A 27,311-nucleotide genomic window follows, 5' to 3' on the forward strand; every position below is an offset into this window, starting at 1 on the left:
GCTGTAGAAGTTAGCTTCTTTTTAAAGTGCTGACAGTGATACCCACATGTGAAACTTTAAAGGAGACCCATTTAAAATCAGCTGTGCTAGCTGATAGGCTTATAGATTTCCTATAAGCAGACCAGCAGGCCAGATAAAAACTCAACTAATTTCTCACAGCAAGGCCTCATTTTATGAGAGCAATTATGCAATGGGCCATTGGAGCAGACTGCAAGACCTATTTTAAAACCTACACTTGGGGGTTTTTTTTCTTAAGCAAACTGTGCACATACAGCAATGTCTGTTCTTTTGGAGGCAGATTCAATGACAGAGCTGGCAGCTGTCTTATCAGAAACATGAAGCATTTAACAGTGCTAGTGTGGCCGAGGGGAGGCCAAGGGCTCAGATGATGTATTCAAAGATACATGAGCTGTGTGGCCTTGACAAAAAACCAAGAAAAACTGAAGGGTCATTCTCTACAGCATAGACTGTAAAAAAGGGAACTATTTTGCAAGCAAAGAGTAAGATAGCACATTACTGAAATGGAAAATCATGACTCATTTTGAAGCCGAAAGTTTTTCCTCAAATGTTATGTATAGTGCAAGAATCTTCATACTGTGGAGGTATTTTATACTGCATAAAGATCGTTTCTGTGTTGCTTCCTCTTTCTGCTTTCTTCCTTTTTTGCATGTTCTCAAATGTCATGGTAATGTATTAAACATGATGGTCGATTGATGGTTAACTCAATGTGAAAGATTTTGCACATTGACAATAACTTATAAAACTTAAAGATCTATAAGTTAAGGATTCTTCAAGATAAGAATAAACTATACACCACCGTCTACTATCATATCAGCGTCACTATGTTATCTCCATTTATTTGGGCTTTCTCAGCAAGTCTGTGTCTTGTTAATGCATGTGCTGCTACATAGATTTTTGAGCTAAATTCACTATGATGTTGTAGCCTGAAACATGACTGTTAGATGAGCTCTGAATGTAATAGAATCATCCACCGCTGTGGTTCATTCTTCTCTGTGCCACAGCAGTTTTTTTCAACCTGACTCAGCATATAATATTTCACATCAAAATCCACGTTGGCTACGATGCACAGATGAATATATGTAACAGCAGTTGTGACGGCACGTAACTCTCGTAACTCTTGTTGACAACTGTATCTCTTCTGGAAACAATGTATTGTTTGATGGGCAGCACGATATAGACAGTGATGTGCATTAACTCTAATATGGACACAGCTTTTCTATTTTTTGTTTTTCAGCATGTTTTAAGCCAAGAGTACATTTTAAATGAAGCTCTGTACTGACAAACTACTATCAACGATCTTCTAGGCCGTTGTACCTGTAAAACGTAGTCGAGGACGATGTGTCTGAAACATTTGCGTGTGGCAGTGAGGATGTTGGTGGCCTCCTCCACTTCATGCTGCTTGTTGCGTGGAGCCTGGGCGTTCTTGATCAGCGCAGCCTCTTTTTCCTCGCTCACTTTATCAAATTGTTTCTTGGCTTCTTTGAACTTCCGAAGGTCACTGGCAACAGAGAGGACAGAGCTTCATTAAGACAAACACACAAAGTATTTATTTAATGCTTTAATAATGTATTTATTAAATGTGTGGAAGTATAAATCATGTCAAGTGTTGAGTACAAAGTGTAAAAAACAAATCAGCAATAAATGAGATTAAGTAGTACAGTGGCATTTTGACACTGTATAGGGATGAAGTTTCACGGGTTCAAGGTTAAATAAGACACGTCCCTTTGTTTTCAACAGTCTTTAGAGGTGAAAGGAGCAATGTTGGAGGAAGCACTTATCTCTTGTCATGTGTTCCTGTTACCTCAACTTGTTTGAGGCAACAGGAACACAGAAGGGTCAAAGGTGACTTAATCCAAGGGGGGAAAAACAAACAGGATGATTTGCCACAACTATTTGACCCAGGTCTTGTGTATATTAATGAGGCTGTATCAGTGTAAGTGACTCAGCAGTGCCACTTATTTTGAGGAGGAGGACAAAATGTGAGTCCTCGAGCTTTGTGCCCTTTATTTGTTCTCTGGTGTGTTTCTCCTAAATGACATTAATTCATATTTGAGTGCACAAGGTGAGTACTTATTAGGGAACATGTTTCCTGGCTTTCTCTGACAAGTGTGGGTGCAGCCGATGTGGCCGTTTAGCCCTGGTGTGCCACCGGCAAAAACTGCTAATCCTTAATAATGAAGTAAACCAGACGCTCCCACTGCTTCCTGCAAGTTTACTAGCCATCTGGAATTCAGGGCTATTTTAGGAGACCTCAAAGAGAGAAAGACTGGATTTCAAAAGCTAAATCTTATTATATATACACTAATATAATTTTATGTCTTCATATGCCCCATCTGCACATCAATATGCCACTTCTCCTCACGTCACTGCTTCAACTTCTACTTTATATTCTTCATTTTACGAAGATTAAGAAGATGCTTTCTCTGTTCCACATTGATCACGTCATTCCTCTTACATGGATTTGAATTGCAAGTACTGCATTTTATGTAAACCTCAAATATGTTCCTCATGTTAAGAGGATCTGGAAGTATGACTAAAAATGTAAATGTGCTGTGTGTGCCATTCTTGGCATTCAGAAGTCGAAACAGTTTTGTCCATATTTTTTGAGTTAATACTCACTCTTTGACAAATGTTTGAAGTTGGGTCTTGATTGATCTCTGGGCCTGATCGAATAATATCTGTGAAGAAAGAAAGAAAGAAATCATTGCTCCTCTCTGCAAAAGATCTTACCTACAGGTAGTTAAAAAACGCCAGTGTTTAACATCTGAAGGTGTTAAACTTCACCAAGACAGCAACAAAAATCTGATGCTGTTAATGTTTTCATTTTCTAGGCCACAGGATGTTTTGAAGTCAGCATTCTGCACGTTTAGGCTGATTTTGTCAACATCACAAGCTGCAATTAAGCAACCTAATTTACACAAACAAGCTGACTTTGTAAACTCCCCTCATAAAGACGTACACATGAGAAATGACGTGATTAGCTTATTTTCAGTAATGACTCAGACCCTCATTAACCTGCATGCTTCCTTAAATGAGCTACCAAGCAAAATGCCACCACAAACACTTTCCCCTAAAAGAGGTTTTCAGTGTGATTTTGTAGCCAGACAAGACAATATGAGCAGTGTGGCTGGGAGAGGCTGCCAGTGACAAACAGATTGAGCACTGTGTTTGAGTGGATCATGTGGTAAAAGATTGCTGAGTGGCAAAAAAACCTATCTGACAGTCAGCTGATGTGACCACAGTCTGCACCGATGAGTCACAGTCTCAGGCCTGCACTCTGGCCTGAACAGGACTCAGTAAAGAGAGACGCCACTGTTGAATCGTTGTACCTTGTCCTAATTGCTGCTCCTTTGGAATTTGGGATCCTCGTTAAGAAAGCATTTATCTAATTTTCACTAACCACGATTTAAAGCTGGAAAGTCCTTATTAATGTCATTACCGGTAATTACATCTGTGCCTTTCCTGCTTTGACGTGTCAATATGTCTGCTATGAAAATCACATTCAAATTTACCTTTATCGAGTTCACGATCAAAACAATACATTTTGTGGCACACCGGTGGTGCAGTGGTAAAGTTCATCCACCATCAGATAGACACAGACTTTAATTCTTCATAACAGTACTTTTGGCTTGGTTGTTCATTCTAACAAAACATGTTGCAGACCATGAGATGCTAGTTGGAAACGTGAACATGCTACTCAGAGATAATGGTAACAAGGCATGGGATCAAGAAGAACTTTCACTGCAGAGTGAGAGCCTCCAGCTCAGGAGACAGGACATTAATGATAGGGCAAACAGAAGAGAGTTGTGTTTCTATTTTTAAATGTTCGTGCCATCTTTATCAAAGACTGACAACCGAGGAGGCTAACTAGGTGACACTGGTAAAGAACAGCCACATAATCAGAGCTGTGCTGAGGCCTGTACTACAAAGCAGGATTTGGAGTTAGTGAGGTAACTTTCAGGTTTAACTCTGGATTTTTTTTAGGTTACAGTGGTTGTTCACTTCAGGCAACATCGTCATGGTAACTTATGCTGAGCAGTTCAACTTCCGAGGATCGAATCACAACTTATCAATACCTCAACCACTGACCAATCAGATCAATGGATAAAAAGAGAGGCATCATTCCTACACATGGACAAAAGTCTTTCTAGCTGAATAGAAAAACCCAGAGCTGACTGAGCTAGTTGATAGCCAGCTACGTAGTTCTGCTTATCTGGACGGTCAATGTTAAGAGCTCAGTGAAGCCAGCTAACAAAAAGATATCCTGGGTATGTTGCGGTTGCATCCTAGTACAGGGACCAGAGCTCTTAAGACAGTTTTGTGAGGGACAAAGCATCATAAAACTCCCGGGATACAGCATTATATTTATGCACTGCTAGTCAGTAAAAATCTGCACCTACACCTACATTACTAACTGGAGCCTAGCGATGCTCTTTCTTGTATTTCAGCTGACTCCAGGCAAACCTCATCATGAAAAGTTGACCACAACTGTGTTTACCTCTGTAACGCGTGATTTATTCCAACAGATAAACACTTCAACATGGGAGACAGAATGGATTTTACGAGACAAGAAGCACTTCTCTAAATTGTGGACTTTAATGCGGTGCGAGCAGAAGTAACTTTTGTTTTAAATGACAAGAAATCCCCCAAAATATGTTGACATTTGAGTTATGGTTACAGAATGAAAGAGGGAGCGGGTGGACGTGGATTTCCAGCTATTTCGCATTTTTACAGTAATACAAAATCCCACCTGGAAGCTGCTTATAGGCATGTTCTTCTAATTCTGAATAGCCCCACTAAACCAGCGGAAATTTAGATGCCTTTTACACAGGCATATTATTTCTAAATCGCTACAAAATGGGTCTTACAACTTTCCATTAACAGACCCACTTACTCTAATATTCTAATCTGCTGTTGTCCTTCCCAGCAGTAAATAAAATCCCGACAGTAAAGAGCTGTTTCAGACTGTCATCCCAGCTGAGTTCTATCATCACCCAGCTGTCAACTGGAGGAAAATAATGACTATACATCCGGTTTCACATGGCAGTGATAGCATACCGTGTGATAGTTGATCATCTCCTGCAGGCTCTCGGCAAACTTTGTGAGACTGGACTGTGGAGGGAAAAAAAAAACAGGGACAGGCATGAAACTAAAGCAGGCAGAGTGAGACAAACAACACTAATGATAACCAGCTAGCACCATGTACTGTAGGCAAATGATATAACAATAAAAAACAAATAACTGGAAGTAGAAGGATGAAATTTCTACATCCAAATACTGCATCACTGACACAAACTCTTCTGTCAAACATGTTGGGCTACAAGGACAGTGTGGTCTTTTTTGGAGACACAATAGCACTTTGGGAAAGAATTTCTTTGGTTAATGTATCCTCTCCAAATACTTCAAACCCAAGGGAGAGGCACTGAAGCGAATTACACAAAGGCAGACAGGAAGTGCTTGCCTTGCCACGCAAAATTCATGTGAGAAAACAAAACAAAACAAAGCATCTGACCTCTATAAGACCCAGTGGACATTACAAGGTTTTACTGGGCCTCATTTTTTTAAACTTAGATTTTATCTGGTAATGTCATCAAGGATGAAAACACTCAAGAGAGACAACAAGTGGGTGCGTGCAAACAGAGAGGAAGTAGAGGCCTCTAAACATCCAGGGATCTCGAAGAAGTCAGTCATGGTTTTTTTTGCTGTGCCATGTCAAACTTTTATTGGCTTTTTTTACTTTACTCTTCTTTAAAAACAAACAAACAAACAAACGTTGAATTGCTGTGAATATTACATAATCTTAAAAAATGTCTAAATTAGCCTGTCCCCACACACGCATCCGATCATGCCAGATTTTTCTTTGCTTACCTCGATGACCTCATCTTTGGTGGACTGCTGGGCTAGCTCCCGGATCCCACTAACAAACTGCTTGTTGGCTGCATTGTAGGCTTTTCCTGCATCAATCATCCCAATACACAACTTCACCAACTACAAAGAGAGAGGATAGGGAGAGCAAAGAGGGATAAAATGCAACAGAGAGAGGGAAAGATAACACATGAGTGAGTAGAAACTAGAAACAGTGTTTGTCATTCCTTCAGGGCCTTCTCTCTTATTAAAAACATTTGACATTTGCTGCTGAAAATCAATTCAAGAATCACAAATCTGGTGAAAGATGGTGCTGCAGAGTGTGAGACTAACACTGAAAAACAAGATTCTTCATCAGTTTCTTGGTAATTAACAACAGGCACTTCTTTCCCTTCTGACTCATTGAGGTCAAAGATAATTCCACGTTATGTAAACTCATAAACAAACCCGGGCCGTTCTCCATCCATTCCCACACGGGAGATGACACACAGCCTTAGTGTGCCTCTGCAGCCAAAACGGCAAAAGATCTTTGCTTAGAATTCATAATGTTGATCGTAATAATGAATTGATAAGATAATAACCAATAACACCTTGTGTAGTTGTGTGTAAAAATGCTCGTGTATCCTCCAGAAAAGTTTTATTTGTGTGGGTATTTTTTTATGAATGGGTATTTTTGCAAAACCTAATACATTTATGATATGAATAAGTTAATCATTAATAAAATTTGACATTTATTTTATTAATTAATCTGTAAATTACTTACAAATTGTAATACCCCAAAAGCCAACAAAACCCACATTTTTCACATTTTAAAAATACATAAATTGAGGCCCAAACATATAATCATCTCAGTAGCAAAGGTCAGAAGATAAGTGACCCTTTAGATGTTTGTCTTTTATGAGAGTAATTATCACACACACACACACACACACACACACACACACACACATACACACATACACACATACACACATACACACATACACACATACACACATACACATACACATACACATACACATACACATACACATACACACACACACACACACACTACCACAGTTCAATTAAAATCTGCTCTTCATGAAACCTGTAGTCTATTGTCACAATAGAACAATACTATGAATCTGAAGTTAGCTTTGTTGGTGAAATGACACATCTGAACCACTCCAGAGCTAAAATGAGCACTTCTTTGTTTAGAAACAAAATGTGCTGAATGTCTTTAAAGCCGCCACATGGGGGTTTTCTGTTTTTGGAAGCAAATTGTTTTGTATTCTATTCAGTGAACTGCATAAGAAAGTATAGTAGTAGTAGTATGATGTGGTTTGTTGTAAGACTCCATGTTACATTCTGTTTGAACATGGGTTGCTATATTTCAACAGATTATGCTACATATGATACTGTGATACATACTGATACATAGTATACTGTGTTTTAAAATCTTGTTCAATGTGCTGTCTTTTTAACTTTGACAGCCCACCCCTCTCAGGTCTCTGCACAGGCCTGCATGTGAACATGAGGATATATCTCGAACATAAGACAAACAGAGATAAGTACTAGTTTAAAATGACATGACTCCACGGGTTTCTTTTTCTCCTGTCTTCCCCAATTTTTTGAATCACCAGTTGCCACTCACAAACACGCACTATCGCAAAAACTCCCACTCTTCGGCAGATCCTTCCTCTTTAGAGCAAGAGGGGAAGTGCGGCCGGGCGGGACTGAGTCACAGAGGTGGGGTGACGAGGAGGGTGGGACCCTGTAAGACTGTACGTCCAGGAACAATGAAATGGGATTGTCCAAGCTCGAGGTCTCCCTCAGTGAACATACTTTCAGCTCTGCAGGGACCAGCAGGGAGGAGAGACTGGTTCACTATCAGGGCCGAGTACTATTAAGGATTTAACACTCCTCAGTTTGGCTGATTTATTACATTGGTTTAGTTATTCAAATGTTCAAATTCAACAGAGCAGAGTGAGTGAGATGAACTGCAATGCAATCTGAACAAGCTAAAAGAAACTAAAAACGAAACAAACTGTTGGCATTCAAAAAAGGGAGGAGTTAAAATACACTCTGGAGTTGTGTTCATATTCAGAAAGCCACAGTGCAGATGGTAGAAGTATGATAAAGAAAACAAAAAAATGCATCATCCAAATGTAAGTTACTGTAAGTTGCCAAGACTGAAATCTGTTTTTGTTTTGAGATCTAAATCTTTGTTTTCCATCATGGTTTTCAACAAAAAACACAAACCATATGAAGTGTGATGGCACCCAAACATTTTTCCTTTCACTGGTCATGGTCACGATAGATGCCAACAGTTACCATCTTTATCATTTTAATCAACAAAATTAAATGAAGACATGATTACAAGATACTTAACACAAAGAGTGAATTCAGGTACAGGTACAGGTAAATCACTATTTGTCTAGCAGTGTTAATTCCCCACTGTGCTTGCTTTAAATAGAGATGTGAACTGCCTCCGCTTCACAATCTCTGTTCCATCTGTGACTGTGTAAAGCAACTCATTATTTTTAGGAGTTATGCCAACAATATACCCAATAATAGACAGTATTAGAGTATAATGAATAAAGCATGTCTTCACATATCCCTTTAAGAAATGCACATTTTTGATTTAAGTGCAAGCCAGATGTACAATTTCTACATCAGAGTCTTATTTTATAAAGTTATCTGCCAGGGGCGGGGGGACATACTGGGGACGAGGCCTGGGATGAACCTGCAACTTTCCACTTTACAGGATGACCTCTGTAGCTGCAAGTTCACACAAGAGAACAAATGAACAATTAAGAAATGTTTTTGATGGGCGGTACTCACTTTGTCGAGCTTGGATTCCAACTCACACACATCCCCCTCCACTTCCTCTATGGTGGCTCTGCAGAGACAGAAAGAAGAAAAAGATTTTTGAAATCAACTGTGACCACGACTCAGTACTATATCAACTTCACTGACATTTAGAGACGTAAAGCTAGATGATGGGAAGACACACTGCGGAGGCATCTATATGTGAAGCACGTGGAATTATTTTGTGCCAACTTGGATTAGCACGTCATCACGCTTTTCCCTTTCACCACCTGTCCCGTGTCTACTGTACACAGACTAGTCAGGTTAACATTTTAAGATTACCCTTACAAATATCACAATACAAAGGGTCCAAATGACTCATACTGATCTTGAGCAAAAAGGAAGCAATAACTGACTGAGAGTAGCACACTGTGAGTGACATGATTTCTTAATAACGTATTTGCAAAAATGTGCCAAACTGCATCCTCAATATGTCGAACGCCTTCTAACGAATCAATTTCACCAACATTTCCAAACTCTACAATTAAACACTTAAAAAGCTACATGAGGATCACTGTTCATGCTTGTACAGTACTGACACAAGCACGTGCAGACACTCACACCATCAGAGGCAGCCAAACTGAGAGCTGCCATTTTGGGTAAAGCCGCAGGGACAGAGTCAGGTCTGGCATCGTGCCTTTTAAAAACGTGACAAAGCACAGCTTGGTTCTCCACAGGATCAACAGCCTACGAGCCTCAGAGTGTCACGGTGGGGAGAGAAGACACTGAAAGACCTCAGCCCAGCACAGGCTTGATTAATTTTGATTTACTGTAGGAGAGGTTATACGTCTGAGAATACCGTTAACTTATTGAGTAAAAATACAATAAATAAGACAAGTAAGATCAGAACTCAGGATGTTATATGAAGATACTTAATACCTATTGCTCTACTTCATGGCACATTAGCAGCTAAGATGCTTACTAGGGCTTAAACTCATGTGTACTACCTACTGTAATTAAACCAGGGCAGTTTATGTTCAACGACAAGTATTAGAAATTGGACAAAGTTTATTATAGTTTAATAAACTCAAAGTTTTAGCTGCTTTTGCACTGCTGTTAGCATTGATTACTGTCTATGAGTAAAACATCAGCAACAGGAACAATTGAGAGATAAACACTGAACGGCAGAGCCAAGAAAGAAAAGATTTGTTCACTTTTCTCCGCTCTTTACTCTTGTGTCAGCAGTTAGGCCCCATGGCTCATATGTGGCCTTTAGATGAACCAGGATTTTCATCTACACCGGTTTAGCCGTAATAATCTGCAGAAATGTTTATTCTCTAGACAAAGTGAAAACTGAAATACATATTTTAATGCAGCTGAAGAACTATAACCTGAGGAATATTTTCTTTTAAAGTCATTTAACTAGATTTTAGGCTTATTACACTGTAGCCCTCAGTATAAATCACTCAGATAAGAACATTAGTTTAATGCTTGAATGTACATGTCATTTTTCTATTCAAGGGAAAAGATATGCAGCAATCTGTGTGTGTGTGTGTGTGTGTGTTTGTGCATCACATTTGTCAGTATTAAGCAAGCTAGGATTAAAAGTGACACCCACTGCAGCAGCAGATGGGCATTTGCCAAACCCCCTCCAGCTGTTTGTTCTTCCGCATGGTGCAACACTGACAGCCACCAACATCTGGTGACTGGGCTATCTGACTTAGAGGTGCACTGATCCAATGTCTTCAGTACGTTACCGATACCTCAGTTTTGGGTATTGGCTGATACCAAGTACCGATCTGATACTAGTGTTTCATTAATAAGCTCTATGCCTCACTGTGTGGAAGACTAGGATCATTCTTTAATGTGTTAAGGAAAAATCAGGCTCGACTTTAATGCTTTCCTAATTTTGTAAAACAAAATGTAACAAATAAATACACAGATATAAATATATTGAGTTGCTATAGTCACTGATACCCGATCCAGCTATTTGGGTCAGTATCAGACCAATATCCAATATCATTATCAGTATGAGTGCTTTCATCAAGCAATGCATGGATGAAGGATTAACATGGACACAGTTTTTTACTGTATGTGTAACAGAACTTTTAGAACAGGGACACTGAGCAAATTGTGTCTATAGAACTGAGGATCAAAAACGCTTTATTAAAGTCTTTTTTATTCATTCATCAAATAGCAAATTATGATTTAATTTGATTTGTCATCATAAAAGTGTTTAGGTACTATACTGATGTCTCTTATGAAGTGTAAAAGAATAACTGCTTCAATCATGGAAAATAATGACCCTTTATGTTGCCCTTTAAGTGCTTCATCTACAGTAATCACATAAAAATAGTTTTCTCTATCAACATGTATATTCTGAACGTAGTGTAGATAGAAGGGTCTGGTCTTTTATATGACAAGAGTTGTAATATGAAGCACTGTTTGTGGCCAAAACAAACTTTTACAATTGTGCTTCATCAGCCAGTAACAATGACGGAGCTACATATAACCTTTAAGCCATTTGATAAACTGCTGAATCAGAAAGTAACTGCTTGAACTGGACTGAAGGTTTTAAAGCTCTTCCAAACTTTCAAACAGCTCTATCATTGATGACAAAAGACTAAATCGCAAGTGGCATAATGCTGATTGGTGGAAAAAAACAATATCTGGTGGTATGCCAGTGTGGCCTCAATGCCACCAAGCATCTGCCTTTCTTAAATCCTTGACCAAAATACTAAATCCCTGCTAGATTCAGGAGTGAAGCTCCATTACTAAATCTAAGCTCAGACCTGTTTGAGCTTGCTGAGACTAAAAATGATACACAGTAGTTGTTCAGTTACTGTCTTTGCCACCAAGAGAGGGAAACAATCTGGTATTACTGCTGTTAAGTGTCATTAATCAGAACAGCAAGCACAGACAGCAACTCCATCAATCAGCAAGTTTCAAGATCCCAGTTCTTCTGCCATATATGTTAAGTGTGAATCCTCCAGGCAGTAAACCTACATTGTGTAAGCGTATTGTACAGCAAAAGTGACTTCACTCATCTTGTTTACTTTTCACTAATAACTGAAGACTAAACTGGAATAGCATGTGTGACATCAACCTTTACTTTTGGTTTTGTCTTCTGTACCTTGTAATTTAACATATAGAGAATAGCTTCAGTCTTGATTACTGTCTGCAACATGGAAACCGTGTCACTGAGTTTCATCACAGTAGTCTGTGGTTTTAAGAGATTTAGTTAGCAACCAAACCCTGTGGAATGATTTAGGGACTTAAGTAGAATGAGGAGGACAGAAACAGGGTCATAAGCAATAAAGAGCCTGCTTCTCTCATGGAGACATATAAACACTGGTCAAAAGGTAAAGAGCATGATACAGCGAGCCCTGTTTGCCTTTGTCAGTGGCTACAGGCAAAGTTCATTTCTATGATGAACCACCCACAATCATAAGTGTTATGCTGACAGGCTCTAGTGTCTAGCTTCAAGAGGATTTGGCTTTTATTCAATTTTTCTACAAGCTACAACCAGATTCTCCAAATTTAAAAAGAGGAACATGACATGGGTGTGTAAGAAAGAAAAAATCATAAGGGGGTGGGATATTTATACTGATATTAGCACCACAAAAACCCAACAACCCTTTAGATGATCAAGTAAAAACTCCACCAAACTACCAATTTTTCTGTCAATACCATTTTATTATTTTAAATACATGCTGTAAAACAACGCCTGTCACGTCCTTGATAAAAAGTCACATGACCCCACCTGCTCCGGAGTGGCTGCTCGAGGGCAAACAGCAGTACACCTGCTGTGGCACTAACTCTGAATGTGAATGTGTTTGAATAAAGGGTAGCCCGGAAAAGGTCACGCACATTAAACCAACTTTCCTTGGATTTAAAGTGCTTTAGAAAAAACTAGCCTTGGAAATCTAACTCAAAGCTTTGTCAGTCAGTTACTCTCTAGCTTTCTATGCAACCATGAAAATAACTATTTCCTTTTTAATCTTGCAACTTGGGCCTGCAGGGTGAACTTGTGAAAGTGCTGACAGAGGATAAGAAAAGGAGGGGCCTGGGCCAAATGAAAATCTGGGCCATTGCCTCACAGCTCTGACCTTGGAGCATGTCCAGGCAGCCTTAGTCTGGATAATGAGCAGAAGAAAAAGGCATGAGAACCAGAGACACAGGCTTTTAATTCTAATATACCTCTTTTTCACTGGAAAAATGTGGTGATAAAAACTGCAATAAAACATGATTCTTGTGCAAGAAAAATATACAGTTACAGACCTCCATGCTGCAAATTCCACATACTGTATCCAGCATACAGAGACATAAAACAGAGAGAGGAAACTTCAGTCAGTCTAACACATATCAGTATATCTGTATAGCATATCTATAGTTTCTAGATGGCCTATGGAACGGTTCCCAACGAGGGCTGGAGGATTCAGGTCGGAGTTTAACCGTGTGCAAGATTCATTTTTGATACAAACTTTCCTTTTGGGCTCATGATTATTTTAAAATGTCCTTCCATGTAATTTCAATAATGGTAAAAAGTGTGACACCACAAACCACCGGATAACTAAATCAGCAGGGAATAAATCCAGGATTAGCAAAAACAAGAACTGGTACAACGTTGGGTTATAGAGTTCATTATACACACAGTGCTGCATATGTTGTCTAAGACTTGGCAGTTATTAGAAAACAAAGGAAGTGAGTATATGTATGACGCCTGCACTTACTTCACATGAAGTATGAATCATCCCAGAGCCCCGTGGGTTATTTATGTTAAAGAAAATCAAGGGAAACACTCTCATCCAGATCTCCTCACAGTCACATATATATAACATGTATCGGCTGTGGCACATGTGAAAATAAAAGCTTGTGCACTTTAGGGCCAAGTTAAACAGGATAACAGGGAAACCATTGCAATGTCAACCAAGGCTGCTCTGATGCTGTTTCATTTAATTCATGTTATATAACAGTTTATCTTCAACTATTTGGAACTATCAAATGAGCTTCTGCAAGTCAAACAAGGGCATACTTGCTTCAGTATTTACACTACAGTCTCCTTCAGTCAGTGCAAAACAGCACACATACATAAAGGGATATCACACGGTTTGTACAAATCTTTGAGATAAACAACTTTTAAATCTTCTTATCCCAAGTTATCAGACCTGATAATGCTACACAGTAACAGTTTATTTTCAGCTCATAGGTAGATCTGAGAGGGATGCACAGATCATAATAACATGCAGATATTATGAGTGAACATAGTTTGTATCTTTGTTGATTGACAGAAAAGTGCAGCATCGCTGACTTTAATCTTTAGTTAGGAGGAGATCTGCAGTAAAAGCTGAGTGTTATTAAGGGCACTGATACTTTTTTGGGTAAAGACAGCCAGGAATCTGCTGAAGGCGATGACAAATCACTTTTATGCTCTCTGTCAGTCAGGGCAGAGATTTTGTGAACACTATTAGACAAGTAAAATCCTTTGATAATAGATTTACATCAAACATTTTCCTAACTTCAGCTAAAGGCTCAGTGTTAGAGTGTTCTACTAGTAATAGACAGAGAAAAGAGTAAGTAGGGGGCATTAAGTTTTCTTCCACATTCTCAATAGGACTATACAATGTTATCTCGACACTGCATTATGGCATCAATAAGCTTGAAAGTCTCAAGAGCCCACATAGTGCTATAAAGCAGGACAGATGATGATAAGCACACAGCCTGGATCATACTGGTATTTTGCTTTCAGTGCAAAAAGCTTCTGGGCAAACATCTGATATATGGCTCCTGCAAACTAAAAAGGAAACAGCCTTTTGTCACTGAGGGGGACAAGTAATACCAGACTTTATGTGGAGAAGATGTAATCAGTGGCCAATCTCACTAATCTCATCACACTGAACTCTACTGGACCAGACAATAGCCATAATATGATGTTTGGGTCCAAGCTTTATTTGAAGTGTTTTGTAGCATCATTAGTGCATCTTTTCTGAATCCTGGAAGTATTTTGTGTGCACGAAAATGTGGACAAGTGCTTCATGAGTAAAAGCTTTGGACAGAAGTTTAGCGACTGAGTCTAGAAATTTGTTAGCGAACCATCAATGAAGCAAAAATATTTTGAACATATAAGTATAGGTTAGGATATCTGAATGATTTACTTTCCCTGGTCTTCATGCTGACTAAGAGCACATGAATAAATAGCTGAATATGATTATCAGTCAGATTGTACCATATCACTAGTTCATTAAGTTTCTATCTATCATTACTATTGAATTATTAATTAACCATTAATCTGCTTATTGTTTTCTTGATCAAAGTCAGAGGATACAGATGAATGTCTATCAAAAGTTCAAAAGTCTAATGTGATATCTTCAAATTGCTCTCCTATATGTATCTTTAAATGTTGCTTTCAGGGGTTGATTTTTATCCTCATTAAAACATAAAAGCTCCAGAGATCAAGTGAGCAGCTCAGAGTTAATTTGCTGTGACCGTCTAATGTCTGGTGGTAGCACATTCACCTTCACAGTAAAGTCAGCACTCTCCCTGTGCCACAAAGCTGGGGTGGAAAGATTAGATTCCAGCAGAAAAGTAAGGAGAAACTGCAACATATAATCACGAGCTTTCTCACCAAATGAAACAATATAAATTAGGGATCTAAGACATCCTGTTTTAAATGCTGTTTGGGTGTGATGGTGAAGCTGGGGCTGAATATAGAGAGATGTGTGGTATGAACGAGACTACAGCCCACGAAGAAGAAAAGAAAAAAAGGCTGCCATGTAAACCACATCATTGAGAAAGAGGCCAATTCAGCATCACTGAGGGAATGTTTAGGTCCTCGTTCTCTTTGAGTCGACCAAGATCACGCACAGAGTCACTGATCCACAGTTTGTGCCACATAGGAGTCCACAATGTGGACTCCACAATACTAAACATATAGAAAATAAGACAGCTGCTGGGATTGTGATGGTCTAGTAAATTAAGTTTGCCATTTTTAGAGCAAAGTTACTTCTGATTTTGGAACTGTGACTGTGATTTCTTTCAATAAATGAATCCTATAGTCTATTAAATGTCAGTAAATGGTAAAATAAATACCCGTTTTGTTAATAAACTGTCCAAAAGTCAAGATATTCCACTTACAATTATATAAAGAGAGAAAAGTAGCAAATACACACATTTGAGAAGCTGACATTAGCAACACCTAGGCCTTTTGACAATTAACTTTCTGCCAATTGTATAATCAAATCATCAATTTAGTAATAGTTCTAGCACAAAACAGACACACACTACTGAAAATCTTACAATTTATAATTTCATTTAGCAGACACTTTTACCCAAAATAACGTACATCTGAGAGCTGATACAACACAAGCAAGGATCTAGTCAGGAGAGAACATCACGAGTATGTGCCATGAAGCTACATTTTAATTTGATAATGTGTAGGTGCCAACAGGCGTCTTAATAGGCACGGTACTGTGTATAGAAACTGTACTACTGTATGTTTTTTTATGTGGCATGACGAGTCAACGAGACACCAACACTTCAAAAGTTTGCCAGAGGTTTCCTCTAAAATGTGTGTGCTCGTGTTACTGCAGCTACTTTGAGTAAACATCCACATAAAGTCATCTTATTTTAGCAGCGGGTGACTGAGGTTCGGACACTGCCAAACGACCAAACAACATTAACAACAGACACAGTCTTCAATTCTCTCTGAGCTATATGACCCTCGTCTGTTAGTCACGGCTCTGACTAGATAGTAAAACCTAAAAAACAGAGAGAACTCATCGTTTCCACTGAGTCAATGACCATAGTACCAAAAAAGACACACACACACACACACACACACACACACACACACACACACACACACACAGCTGCCTGTCATGCTCTCATGTGTGTGTAGACTGTGTCATGCAGGAGCGAGGCCGTTTAACAGGTTTGTCATCCACGCTGCCAACACAATAGAGCCTTCTGTGTGCCTGGTGTATAGACCTCAGCACTTCAAAGACCATCTGCCCCTCACATATTTTCCAGCCCACCGGAAGATCTTCTCTAAAGCAGAAACACTTTGGGACACTATTTCCTATGTACAGTATTTGCTCATCATCTATTAAGAATGTCATATAGAACTGAAACTATTAGTCGACTGACAGAAAATTCATAAGAAACAACATTCATAATTGATTAATGTAGAAAATATATATTCATTAATATAGAAAATATATATAATCTAGTTTCAGCAGTTCAATTGTGAGGATTTGCTGCTTTTTTGCATCTCTATATAAACTAATATAGTTTGGTTATGGATAGGTAATATAAATGGCATCATTTGGAGCAATTTTGATGGGCATTTTTCACAATCGTTATCAATTCATCAAGAAAATCACAAACATACTAATCAAAAAAGCCAATAAGTGTCCCAGCTAAAATTGAGTCTTATCTCACATTTCCTACATAACAAGGCTACAAGACTTCCACACAGCCCAGAGCCAAATCAAATGTAGACACTGACAGCTGAATACTCTACACTACAGCTTTTCTTTCATGTTTTTCACACAATGTTCTCCACAGCGTCCGGCAGAGTTTTATCACCTCATCTCTCCCCTGATGCCTCTCTCTCCTCTTCCTTAATGTGTTTCCATGTATGGGAAGAAGATCATACATGTTGACAGTGTGTGTGACAAAACAATCCAACACTTTGAATCTGTTAGTGTGGATGGAGACGTGAAGAAGAATGGGATTAGTTCAGTGCCGTGACGTAGATCCTGTTATTGTTAGAGAGTGGAGCAGTGGTGATATGGAGGTAGGTGGGAGGTGGGAGGTGGAGGGGGGGGAGGGGGTCCCCGCTGTGGTAAAAACCCACCATTAGACGCACGAGTTTCAACAACATCAATAAGATGAGGTCATTACTTGAAAAGATAAACACTTACACACTGACTCTTGGGGAATTTCTGGGAGCTCTTATAACCAACATCCTGATCCTTCTTATGTCATGGGATGGAAACAAAGACTGACAATGAGGTAGGTGTTAAGAAGATCATTTTATAAGTATTTAAAGTATATTTTTAGAGTCATGTTTAAAGATGAATGACTAACATAGTATTAGTACAAACAGGAGTCAATCATGTAACACCTTCAATTAAGATTGACAGGCGTATAAATTACATTTTAAAATAATTCATATTAGGTAAGTAAGACATTTCATTTTTTAGTTGCTCTGCTGCCTTATTCCTCAGAGCAGTAGCATTACAGCAGAAGTACTGTCAGTCCTCATTTCATTAGCTGTTAATTGCCATTATTAATAATCACTAAAAAGGAAATGGACCACAGCTCAATTAAATTTAACTGCAACAAGCCCAGCATGCTAACAAACCTCCAGCTGGACTCCCACGGGAAAACTAATCTGGGTGTATCACAGTACGAGCGCTCATCATCAGACTCTGGGCTCTGGGTTCTGTATTCGCAGAGACTGCCAGTGATCTGCTGACTCTACAGCTGTCAGTGACTCAGGGAAACTTCAACTGGGGCTGCTGGTCCAATGACTTCACATCGTGGCACTCCGCCAAGCTCGGAATAAGAAAAACCAATCAGGAGCGAGCCATCACGTTATAATGATTAACGAGAGAGTGAAGACAGGGAAAAATGGAGCTGCTATGGAGCTGCTAATTACAGAAATTTGCTCACTTCTGGGCAGTTCATCATGTCTACTTGAGGCGACTATAAAAACACATCAGTTCTACTCTTGTGATTTCCTTTTTTTTTTTTAAATCTATTAATGTTATATGTCATTGTGCAGCCTATAAGAACTAGTATCACTACATTACAGCTTCACACTTTAGATTTTGGTCAAAATGAAAATTTGAGTGAACACATCACTCAACTCAACTCATCACTGTTGTACTTAAACTATACCTACAAACCACATATTATAGATTTCATTATAAAAAATATAATCCATAAATTACGGACTACACAGCAGGATGATTTAAAAAAATGTATATTAGATATGTGAAATATTATTTCCTATACAAGGGAGGAGCAAAGTAATGATCCTCTTAAGGGAATGTTCAACTCTCATAGTTGAAGAGGAGCCAGGAAAGCTCCGGTCTAACATCTACTCTCAAGTGGAAAACTAGGCTACTCGGGTTTACTGCCAAAAATACAGAATTTTTGCACTAGTGCATCTCTCCTCCGGGCTGAAAGTATGGTTTATGACCAAAGACAGCTTCCTGACTAAAATGAGGATGAGAGCAACAAAAAAAAAGTGGGGTGTGCCAGATTACCACTTGAAAACAACCCTCTCCACATTTGGGGGCTCCATATTCTCTGGCATTAAGTTGAAAGCAAAAACACCAAAATGGAAACAGATGTTGAGCGAGTGAGAAGCTGTTCCACGCTCACGCTGCTGTATATTCCATGTTTTCATCCATTCTCTCTCTTTGTCTTTCTCTCCCGCTATGTCCTCCCTCTCTGGCCAAACATAACGAGCGGGGGTTGGAAAAATGAGTAAAGCGATGATGATCGAAGTGGAAAAACTGTGCTGCAAAAAGAAAAACCCCTCAGTGATCAGATGACGCTCCTGAAGGGTAAAGGCCACTAAAGACCTAGAGACACATGGGGTGAAATGTAACAGCTTGAGCAGAGACCAGAGAGTGTACATTAGGTTGATATTTAGGAGGCAAAAGCTAAATGTTACAGACACGCAGGACATAATATCAAACACATCCTGATACCATGATCGCTTTTGCAGAATATTATGATTTGTGTTAAGACCTGAGAGTGAACAAACTTATCAATGATGATCATTTTCAAGACCATATTCTTACTTTACAGTCTAAATCTCAATCAATCTGATGAGTGCAGTAAATCTGACAGTAAAGTATCAGTAAAGAAAACATCTGAGCCCTTCCTCTATGCAAGAAGCTGCGTATCAAACTGAGTTTTTGATACAGCGACTTTTGTTATTGTTACAAATATTTTTGCTGAAGGCTTAATCATTTGAGTGAGTCACGTGGTAGAGTGAGTGAGGTAGAAAAGAGAAAGAGGCGGCAGGAGTAAATGGTCAACTCGCAACTCATTATTTTCATTATTAATCTGCATATTTTCTCAATTCATTAATGAATCATTTGATATATTAAATGTATGTTTCAGAAAATGGTGAAAACTCCCCACACGATGTAAAAAAACTCCCCCTGATATCAGTCATGTGTCAACCCAACAGTTAAAAACACCAAAGTTTCCCAATTTATCACGAGACAGGAAAAAACCCCAGAGAATCCTCATAAATCAGGCTAGCTAAAGTTGGGGATTTTTGCTGTAAAAACTACTTAAACAATTGATCAATTATAATAAAAAACAGTTACAGAACTAATTGATTAATAGGCATTTCAGCTCCAAGTTGTCTACAATAATCTGACTGATGCTGCACCTATATCTTAGAGCTAATTACACATCTACTCAGGTAGAAAGGGTGGGAGCTGTGCTGGGGTCAGACAAGGTCATCAGACTCCAAACACGAATAACAGAGGTGTAACTTCTCCACCTGAACGGGTTTGTCAGACTTGCTGGAGCATCAGGAAGTGTCAGTCAAGTCCAGACTGAGGTAAGACACACAGTGAGTTATAATTACTATTTTTAATGTGTGGGTGTAACAAGGGCGTGTTGGACCTTTTAATACTACTGCAAACTTCCTTCTGATCACTGATATAAATCTTCTCTATAAAGTTTCCTAAATTCACTCAAGATTTTGGGAGGTGGCTATAATTGGTGACTTGTTTTTTTCACTGTTAATGATCAGGATGTTACAGATGAATTACTTTCAATACAGAAGAGATATTATGTGGAGCCTGCTGGAAAAAAAAAAGAGGTTTAAAAAGGTTTCAGTTTCTGACAATATGTGACCACCACAACCACAACCCATCTGCGGCTCGGCTGAGGTCGTTTCCGAGCTCCGCTATGATAAACTGTACATCCCTGATGACTTCAAAACTGTCTGCCGTGACTCAGCGCTCTCTGCTAAAAACAAATCGATCAAAAAATATGAGCGTGATGACGATGCAAAGGAAGGGAGAAAGAAAGGTCACAGGCTGAATGACACATTACAAACTAGGAGCTGGCATCTAAAACACTGTCAGTGCTTTAAAGAAACACTTGTGAATATTTAAGGAATCAGACTGTTTGGCTGAATTTACCCAATTTATTAAAATAATATAATGACGTGGACCCTCTTCTCTCCTTCACCAGTCCTGGCAGCACACAGAGGAGTGCGTCAGAGTGTTAGACCGGCCGACTGCAAACACACAACTGACTGCAAATTTTCCTTTTCTTCAGACAATAAAGGAAATTCTCTGATTAAGAAAATAAACGTATCTTTCTCCCGCAAACAATTTTCTAACATCTGTTCCTCGTTATTGTGAGAGAGGATGTTGCAGCAGCAGCAGCAGAGGGAGCAGGGGGCCGAGGGAGAAGGACAGCAGAGAGGAGGAGTGGGGGGGGGGGGGGGGGGGGGGGGGGGTGGAGAAAGACTCTTCTTCAAAATCTCTTAGAAAACACAGAGGGCGAGTGAGGAGGAAGTTGAGAGCAAACATCCCATTCTGAATGGCGCTTTTAGGCGTGATGTATTGAAGAAAAGGAAAAAATTAAAAATAGGTTTTTGAGTGATGATGTCAGAGGCGACATTGGCAACGGGAATACAACAAGATGAATGCCGACTACCTGACAAATGCAGGATAGAGCTCATCTACAGTGCGGAGCGTCTCCAGCCCTTATTTAAATAAGATGATGACATGATGACCATGGGTGGTGACTTTAGGGATCTATTATGGCTGATAGGGCGAAACCATTACTTCACTAAACAATTAGTTACTGATCAAATCATTTTAGGGCATCCCCGCTTTTACCTTCTTGAATGTGACTATTTGCTGGTTTTGTCTCATGAAATAAAACTAACTATCTTTGGGTTTTGGTTTTGTTAGTTGGGCAGTCAAACCATTTTATATGTCATCTACCACATGTCAACTTGGGCTTTGAAATTCTGATTGGTAACTACTTTTTGGCATTTTCTTTATAGAGAAAATAACTAATAAATGAAAAGATACTGACAATAACTTTAGCTATAAACCCTTGTTTCCTGTCCACTACCAACTATTACACTCCATAATCATAAAAAACTGGGGATGACATGCAATTAAAAACAAGGCTACAGGCATCCCTGCATTCTCCATCTTTATATCACTTATCTACAGAAAACAAGAGCTGAAAATCTTGCCCCAGCTCATATAAAGCTGTGAGGTACGGTCAATGAGTTTGGTTTCCCTCCTCGGCCGGCCCCAGCTTTTCTTAGAGACGAAAATAGAAAAAGTGGCAGGCAAACAAACAGCTGATTAGCTCAGGTTAGCACACGGCTAGCTGGACACTTTTTCTTTGAGGATAACTAAAAATGAACGCACAACCAAAACCCCCCAAAAAAAAGAGGGGTGCAGGGATGGTCATCATCACTCACCTGAATCTTGGAGAGTCCTTCAAGCATTCCTCGAAATCCACAGTTATCTTCATGTTGCCGCAGTGTGAGTAAACCCACAGACTTGCTGTTTGATTACAGGCAGTAATCCAGGCTGAGTCTCTGGGGCTAATTAGCTCGTCTGCTAACTCTCCTCCTGTGCCTCTCTATCCCGACCAGCTGGCTCCTCTCTGTCACCGCCAGCTAGCCCTGAGAGGACAGCAGCGACGAGTAAAAAGTGTCAGCAATGAGACCATAAACGAGCGTATTGTTTCAATGTGAGATTTGTCCCAAAAAAAAAACGCAACAAAAACTATTTGGAGAGGCAGCGGTCAGGGTTGGAGAGGAAAAAGTGTCGTCCGGGTAGCTAGGTCATAGCAGCCAGTGGGAGAGGAGCTTTCTTCAACGCAGATACTACAGACCCACACAAAGATCCTCTATAAGAGCAGTGGATGGGCCGCCCACTCAAAACACAGGATGATTGCCCAGGGTTGGGAAGGTTACCTTTGAAATATAATAGGTTACAGATTACTAGTTACCCTATATAAAATGTAATGTATTTTATTTACTTAAAAAGTAAAGTAACTTATTACATTTGATTACTTTTCTATTTTTCGAGCAGATATTTTCAGCTGTTAGGGTAAGTGTAGCTACCTATTAAGCACGAAAATCTAAATTCAGGTGTTTTCATGAATACTGACATGATATATAAAGGAGATCATTTCTTATGAAGCAAGATTTAGCTCTCATTTGAACATGTATTCATTAATTCATGTACATTTTGGAATATAACATATTTTATTAAAAAGTCTGGCAATGGCTTAATTGGTACTGTGACACCATTTAAGCCCCGTCATGATGATTTATTTACAAAATATATATAAAATATATTGTTTTTAATTCTCAATATATGTATTCAGTAACATGTTAAATATTAAAAATTAGGCAAAAAACCCTCCTGAGCAAAATCTTAAAGATCTGACTTTAGATGTAACCCCCTTTGTAACCATCAATATGTTCACAAGTAACTGTAATTTAATTACACATTTATCTCAGTAACTGTAATGGATTACATTTCTACAATTTTGTAATTAGCACGTAACACTGTTGCATGTAACTAGTTAATCCCCAACACTGCCAATGTGCTTTTGCACAGCCATTCTTTTTTTTAAATTGCTTGTTTGTAAATGGTGACACAGTCCCTTCTCCAAAAAAAAACCCAGTTAGTTATAGTTAGTTATTTCGCCATAACTGCTGCATGACCCCTAATCAAACCAATGACCTCATATAGGATAAAAACAATACTGGCAACAAAAGTAGTAGATACACATTTTATTAAGAAAATTAAGTAATGAAATAATATAAATACAAGTTTGGCTCAGGGCATATTTTAAGGTGTGTGTGTATATATATATATACTTTTGTTTTTCACAGTATTTGCTTATAGAAAGATAGATAGATAGATAGATAGAAAGATAGAAAGATAGATAGATAGATAGATAGATAGATAGATAGATAGATAGACTGATTGACAGACAGACAGACAAGACATTTTAGGTTCCATTTTGGACTTTAAGAAACAGTAGTCACAATTCTTCACCATTTTCTGACATTTAACAGAGCAAATGACTAATCAATTGAAAAATCAAATCAACAGATGGAGTGATGGTAAAAATAATTGTTAGTTGCAGTCCTGGAAATAGTTGCTTGACAAAACAACCATAACCTTGTTGATTTGTCCAACAGTATCACCCTTCTGCATCAGCAGGTGTTGTTTGCTCAGTTGTCATGGAGACAGGTCCACTGACTCAGTGACTGTTGATAGAAATTATAGAAAGAAATGAAATCCAGTCCATGTCAGCACTTTTAGGGACTTCTTGTCTTTGTTGTATATTTTGTGCATGTTCTCTTGGACTAGGATCAATAGACTTAAAAACAGCCCTGTGCCCATCATAGAACTTTTAGGACTACAGTATAACCAGCTGTTGCTTTTAGGACCCATGTTGCTTAAAAGTACCAAAACCAATTGATATTTGACCATGATTGTTTTCTAAACTAGTTGTGTCAGAGATCTGATCATGTGCTCATATATCTGCTCCCTTTAATTTGCAGAGAAACATTCTCCTCTTTAAATGGATCAATATGAAAACAAGCTTTAAGTGTCAAATTCGGCACATTCATCTTTCTGCACAGTGAAGCACAAACAGTCAACCATAGGAACAGGAAGTAAAACTCATTTTTGAGTGGAGGGGGATTTAAAAGAACAGCATCCAAAGACAGATTGACTGGAGGAATGAAAGCAGAATGATCATTGGTTAAATATGAAGATGTCTGAATTTCATAGATAAGCATAGATAGATATATGAAGATACATACATAGAGAAACAAAGGCAGAACGTGAGAGAAACTTTTACCAAATCTTCATGATGATGTGATGGATGTCACACTCTTCAAGCAGTGAAGTACCATGAACCTTTATTATCTATCTTTCTCTATGTTACTGCTGTATTCTGCACAGTGAAGCTCAAACATCCGAATCGAAGGTGCTTTAAGTTTTGTGGCCATTTCTTCTAGTGAAATACACTTAAAATGCTCATTTTAGCAGTGTATGGCAACCTTTTATAACATGTCTGCTTGAGTTTCAATATTTGCCAGAATTTGTTTTACTCTTACTTGTGTTTTTTTCCTGCTTGTTTCTTTGATTTTTTTTCTCCTGTATTTCTGTACATATATATAATGTTTATTTTTCGATTGTGAAAACATATACATGAAGTAAAGGGGGAAATAAGTATTATTTCCTGTTTTGTGTATACAAATATTATCAATATTTTTAGCATTGTAAATAAACCTTTTTATTTTGTTAGGGTATCGTCATTTACATTATTTTTAATTGAAATAATATATTATTTTGAGTCTCTACAATAAATATAAAAAATAATAATATTTTGTTTATTCTGTTGTATATTGTGCTCAACAAAGAATAAATAATTGTTTGAAAAAAGGATAGTATTAAACTGTATTAGCCATATTAAAAAAACCGGGGAGGAAAGGCGATGAAAATGAGAAAAGAGTGATCCCTCTGTTTCTGTCTCCACAATCTTTGTCTGATTTGACGGGAGCTTCCTGATTCATTGGGATTGAAGCTGACGCTGCTGGGACAATCCGTCATTTCTTACTATGATTTCTTACTCCTCCGTCTTTTATGTTATATATTTCTTTACATAACCGCCCTTAAAATATATTTCCTCTGCGTTAGCACGTTAACAAGACGAAGAGGTCATCAGGCTGTCATTTTATTAAAGGGTGAAATAAATCCATTGACGCTCTTTTTTTACGTTTGAATGAAACAGCAAATGATGCGTTCAAATTTAGCCGTAAAATCAACACTTGACCAAACATGCAGGATAATCCTTACATAAACACAGTCCAGCCTTTAGCCTATTATCGTTACTAGAAATCCAACGGGAATGTACTCGGGTATGTTATTTAACAGCGCCATCAGGTGGTATCATAGAGTCATTGTCGAGTCAAATGACACAAACTAGTCTATGAATAGATTAAGAGTTACAAGATTAGACCAGAGTGTAATAGTGTAATATTAATTATATCCAGGGTTGGGAAGGTTATTTTGGAAATGTAATACGTTACAGATTACTAGTTACCCTATCTAAAATGTAATAAGCATAATGTAAATATTTCAATTACTTAAGTCATGTAATTTATTACAGTTGATTACTTTTCTAATTTTCTGACAATTTAAATGTTCTTATAAAACAAGACTGAAAATGTAATCATTAGTTTATGTAGATTTTGGAATAGAAAAGATATTTTATGAAAAAAGTCAAAAGTCTGGCATTGGCTAAATTGGTACTGTGACACCATTTAAGTTCACGCCATGATTTATTTACAAAATATAAAAAATATTGATTTCAAAGAACTAAAAACATCAATATATGTGTTCAATAACATGTTAAATATTTAAAAAATGAGGGGAAAAACCCTCCTCCTGAGCCAAATCGTAAAGATCTTACTTCAGATGTAACCCCCTTTGTAATCGTCAACATTTTCATAAGTAACTGTAATTTAATTATTTTTCTCAGTAGCTGTAACAGATTAGTTACATTTATTTTGTAATTCAATTATGTAACACTGTTAATGTAACTAGTTACTCCACAACACTGGTATCTGTATATACTTATAATTTGTGATCAATTGATATATAATTATAATAAAGAAAACCTTCTCAAATCACAATTTAAAGCAAGTTAATATCTTAACAAGGCAGATCTGAGGTTAGTTGTGATGGATTAACTACAGCAGTGTTCATACCTCTGACAGAGTATTCTCATATTGTAGTAAAATTAAGTCATTACTTCAAACACTGAAATAAAAACATTGCCGTATAATATGAAAAGGAGTATTTTCCACTAAGTTAAGTTTTCCCTTCACCATTTTTATGAGGATAAGCTAAACTACAAATATACTTATTTATATATTTATGTTGGCTGTATGATTTGACAGAATGCTGAAATAAATGAATAAGTTGCAAATGTACAGTGTATATGACATCATGAGAAAGACGCCTTCAAATGTTTCTCCTTCAGAGATTTGCACATGTGAAGTGTTGATTTTCTGCATCTTTCAGTATGAACAGAAGCCACCGCACACAAACAGTTCCTAGCAACTTTATTAATGATGGGAGACAGAAACAAAAACCGAACACACACCATCTTATGATTAAAGAACATGCAAACTGGAAATGCAAAAAAACGACTTTTAAAGATCCACGTCATGTTGAGACAGACACACAGTGCAGAGTCGTCGGGACTGTTTAATAATCATCTATCATCCTTTAAAAACTAAAAAACAAACAAAAAGCAAGATGGTGGAAACATGAGGCAAAACAACTCTGGAGAAGTTAAAAAAGAAAAAGAAAATGAGTAATATGGAGCATCACCTCTTCATATTACACACATGTACATAAATACATTAGAGGCACATTCGACAGGTATTAACCACCAAACAGGTGATCACGTCAGTCTCAAACCAATTCTTAAGCTTCAGCTTCTCCGCAGCTGTGTGTCTTTAATAACTCAACGGCCAAAATAGAAAGAAAACGATGATATCAAAAATCTGTATT

General features: G+C 38.1%; 1 protein-coding gene across 2 annotated transcripts in view; it reads right to left on the reverse strand.

Annotated features, from left to right (window-relative positions):
• LOC128361536 (arf-GAP with coiled-coil, ANK repeat and PH domain-containing protein 2-like) overlaps positions 1-22,511 on the reverse strand; it is a 49,661-nt gene extending 27,150 nt beyond the window's left edge. For both annotated transcript variants that reach the window (XM_053322032.1, XM_053322033.1), the window contains exons 1-6: positions 22,175-22,511; positions 8,713-8,770; positions 5,890-6,009; positions 5,080-5,133; positions 2,641-2,699; positions 1,336-1,519 (exon numbers count right to left, since the gene is read on the reverse strand). In XM_053322032.1, coding sequence (XP_053178007.1) covers positions 1,336-1,519; positions 2,641-2,699; positions 5,080-5,133; positions 5,890-6,009; positions 8,713-8,770; positions 22,175-22,227 — 528 coding nt within the window. In that variant the 5' untranslated portion in view covers positions 22,228-22,511. The remainder of the gene's footprint in view (positions 1-1,335; positions 1,520-2,640; positions 2,700-5,079; positions 5,134-5,889; positions 6,010-8,712; positions 8,771-22,174) is intronic.
• Between the last annotated feature and the right edge of the window lie 4,800 nt (positions 22,512-27,311).

The sequence above is a fragment of the Scomber japonicus genome, chromosome 7, assembly GCF_027409825.1.
Source record: "Scomber japonicus isolate fScoJap1 chromosome 7, fScoJap1.pri, whole genome shotgun sequence".
In the NCBI taxonomy this organism is placed as follows: domain Eukaryota; kingdom Metazoa; phylum Chordata; class Actinopteri; order Scombriformes; family Scombridae; genus Scomber; species Scomber japonicus.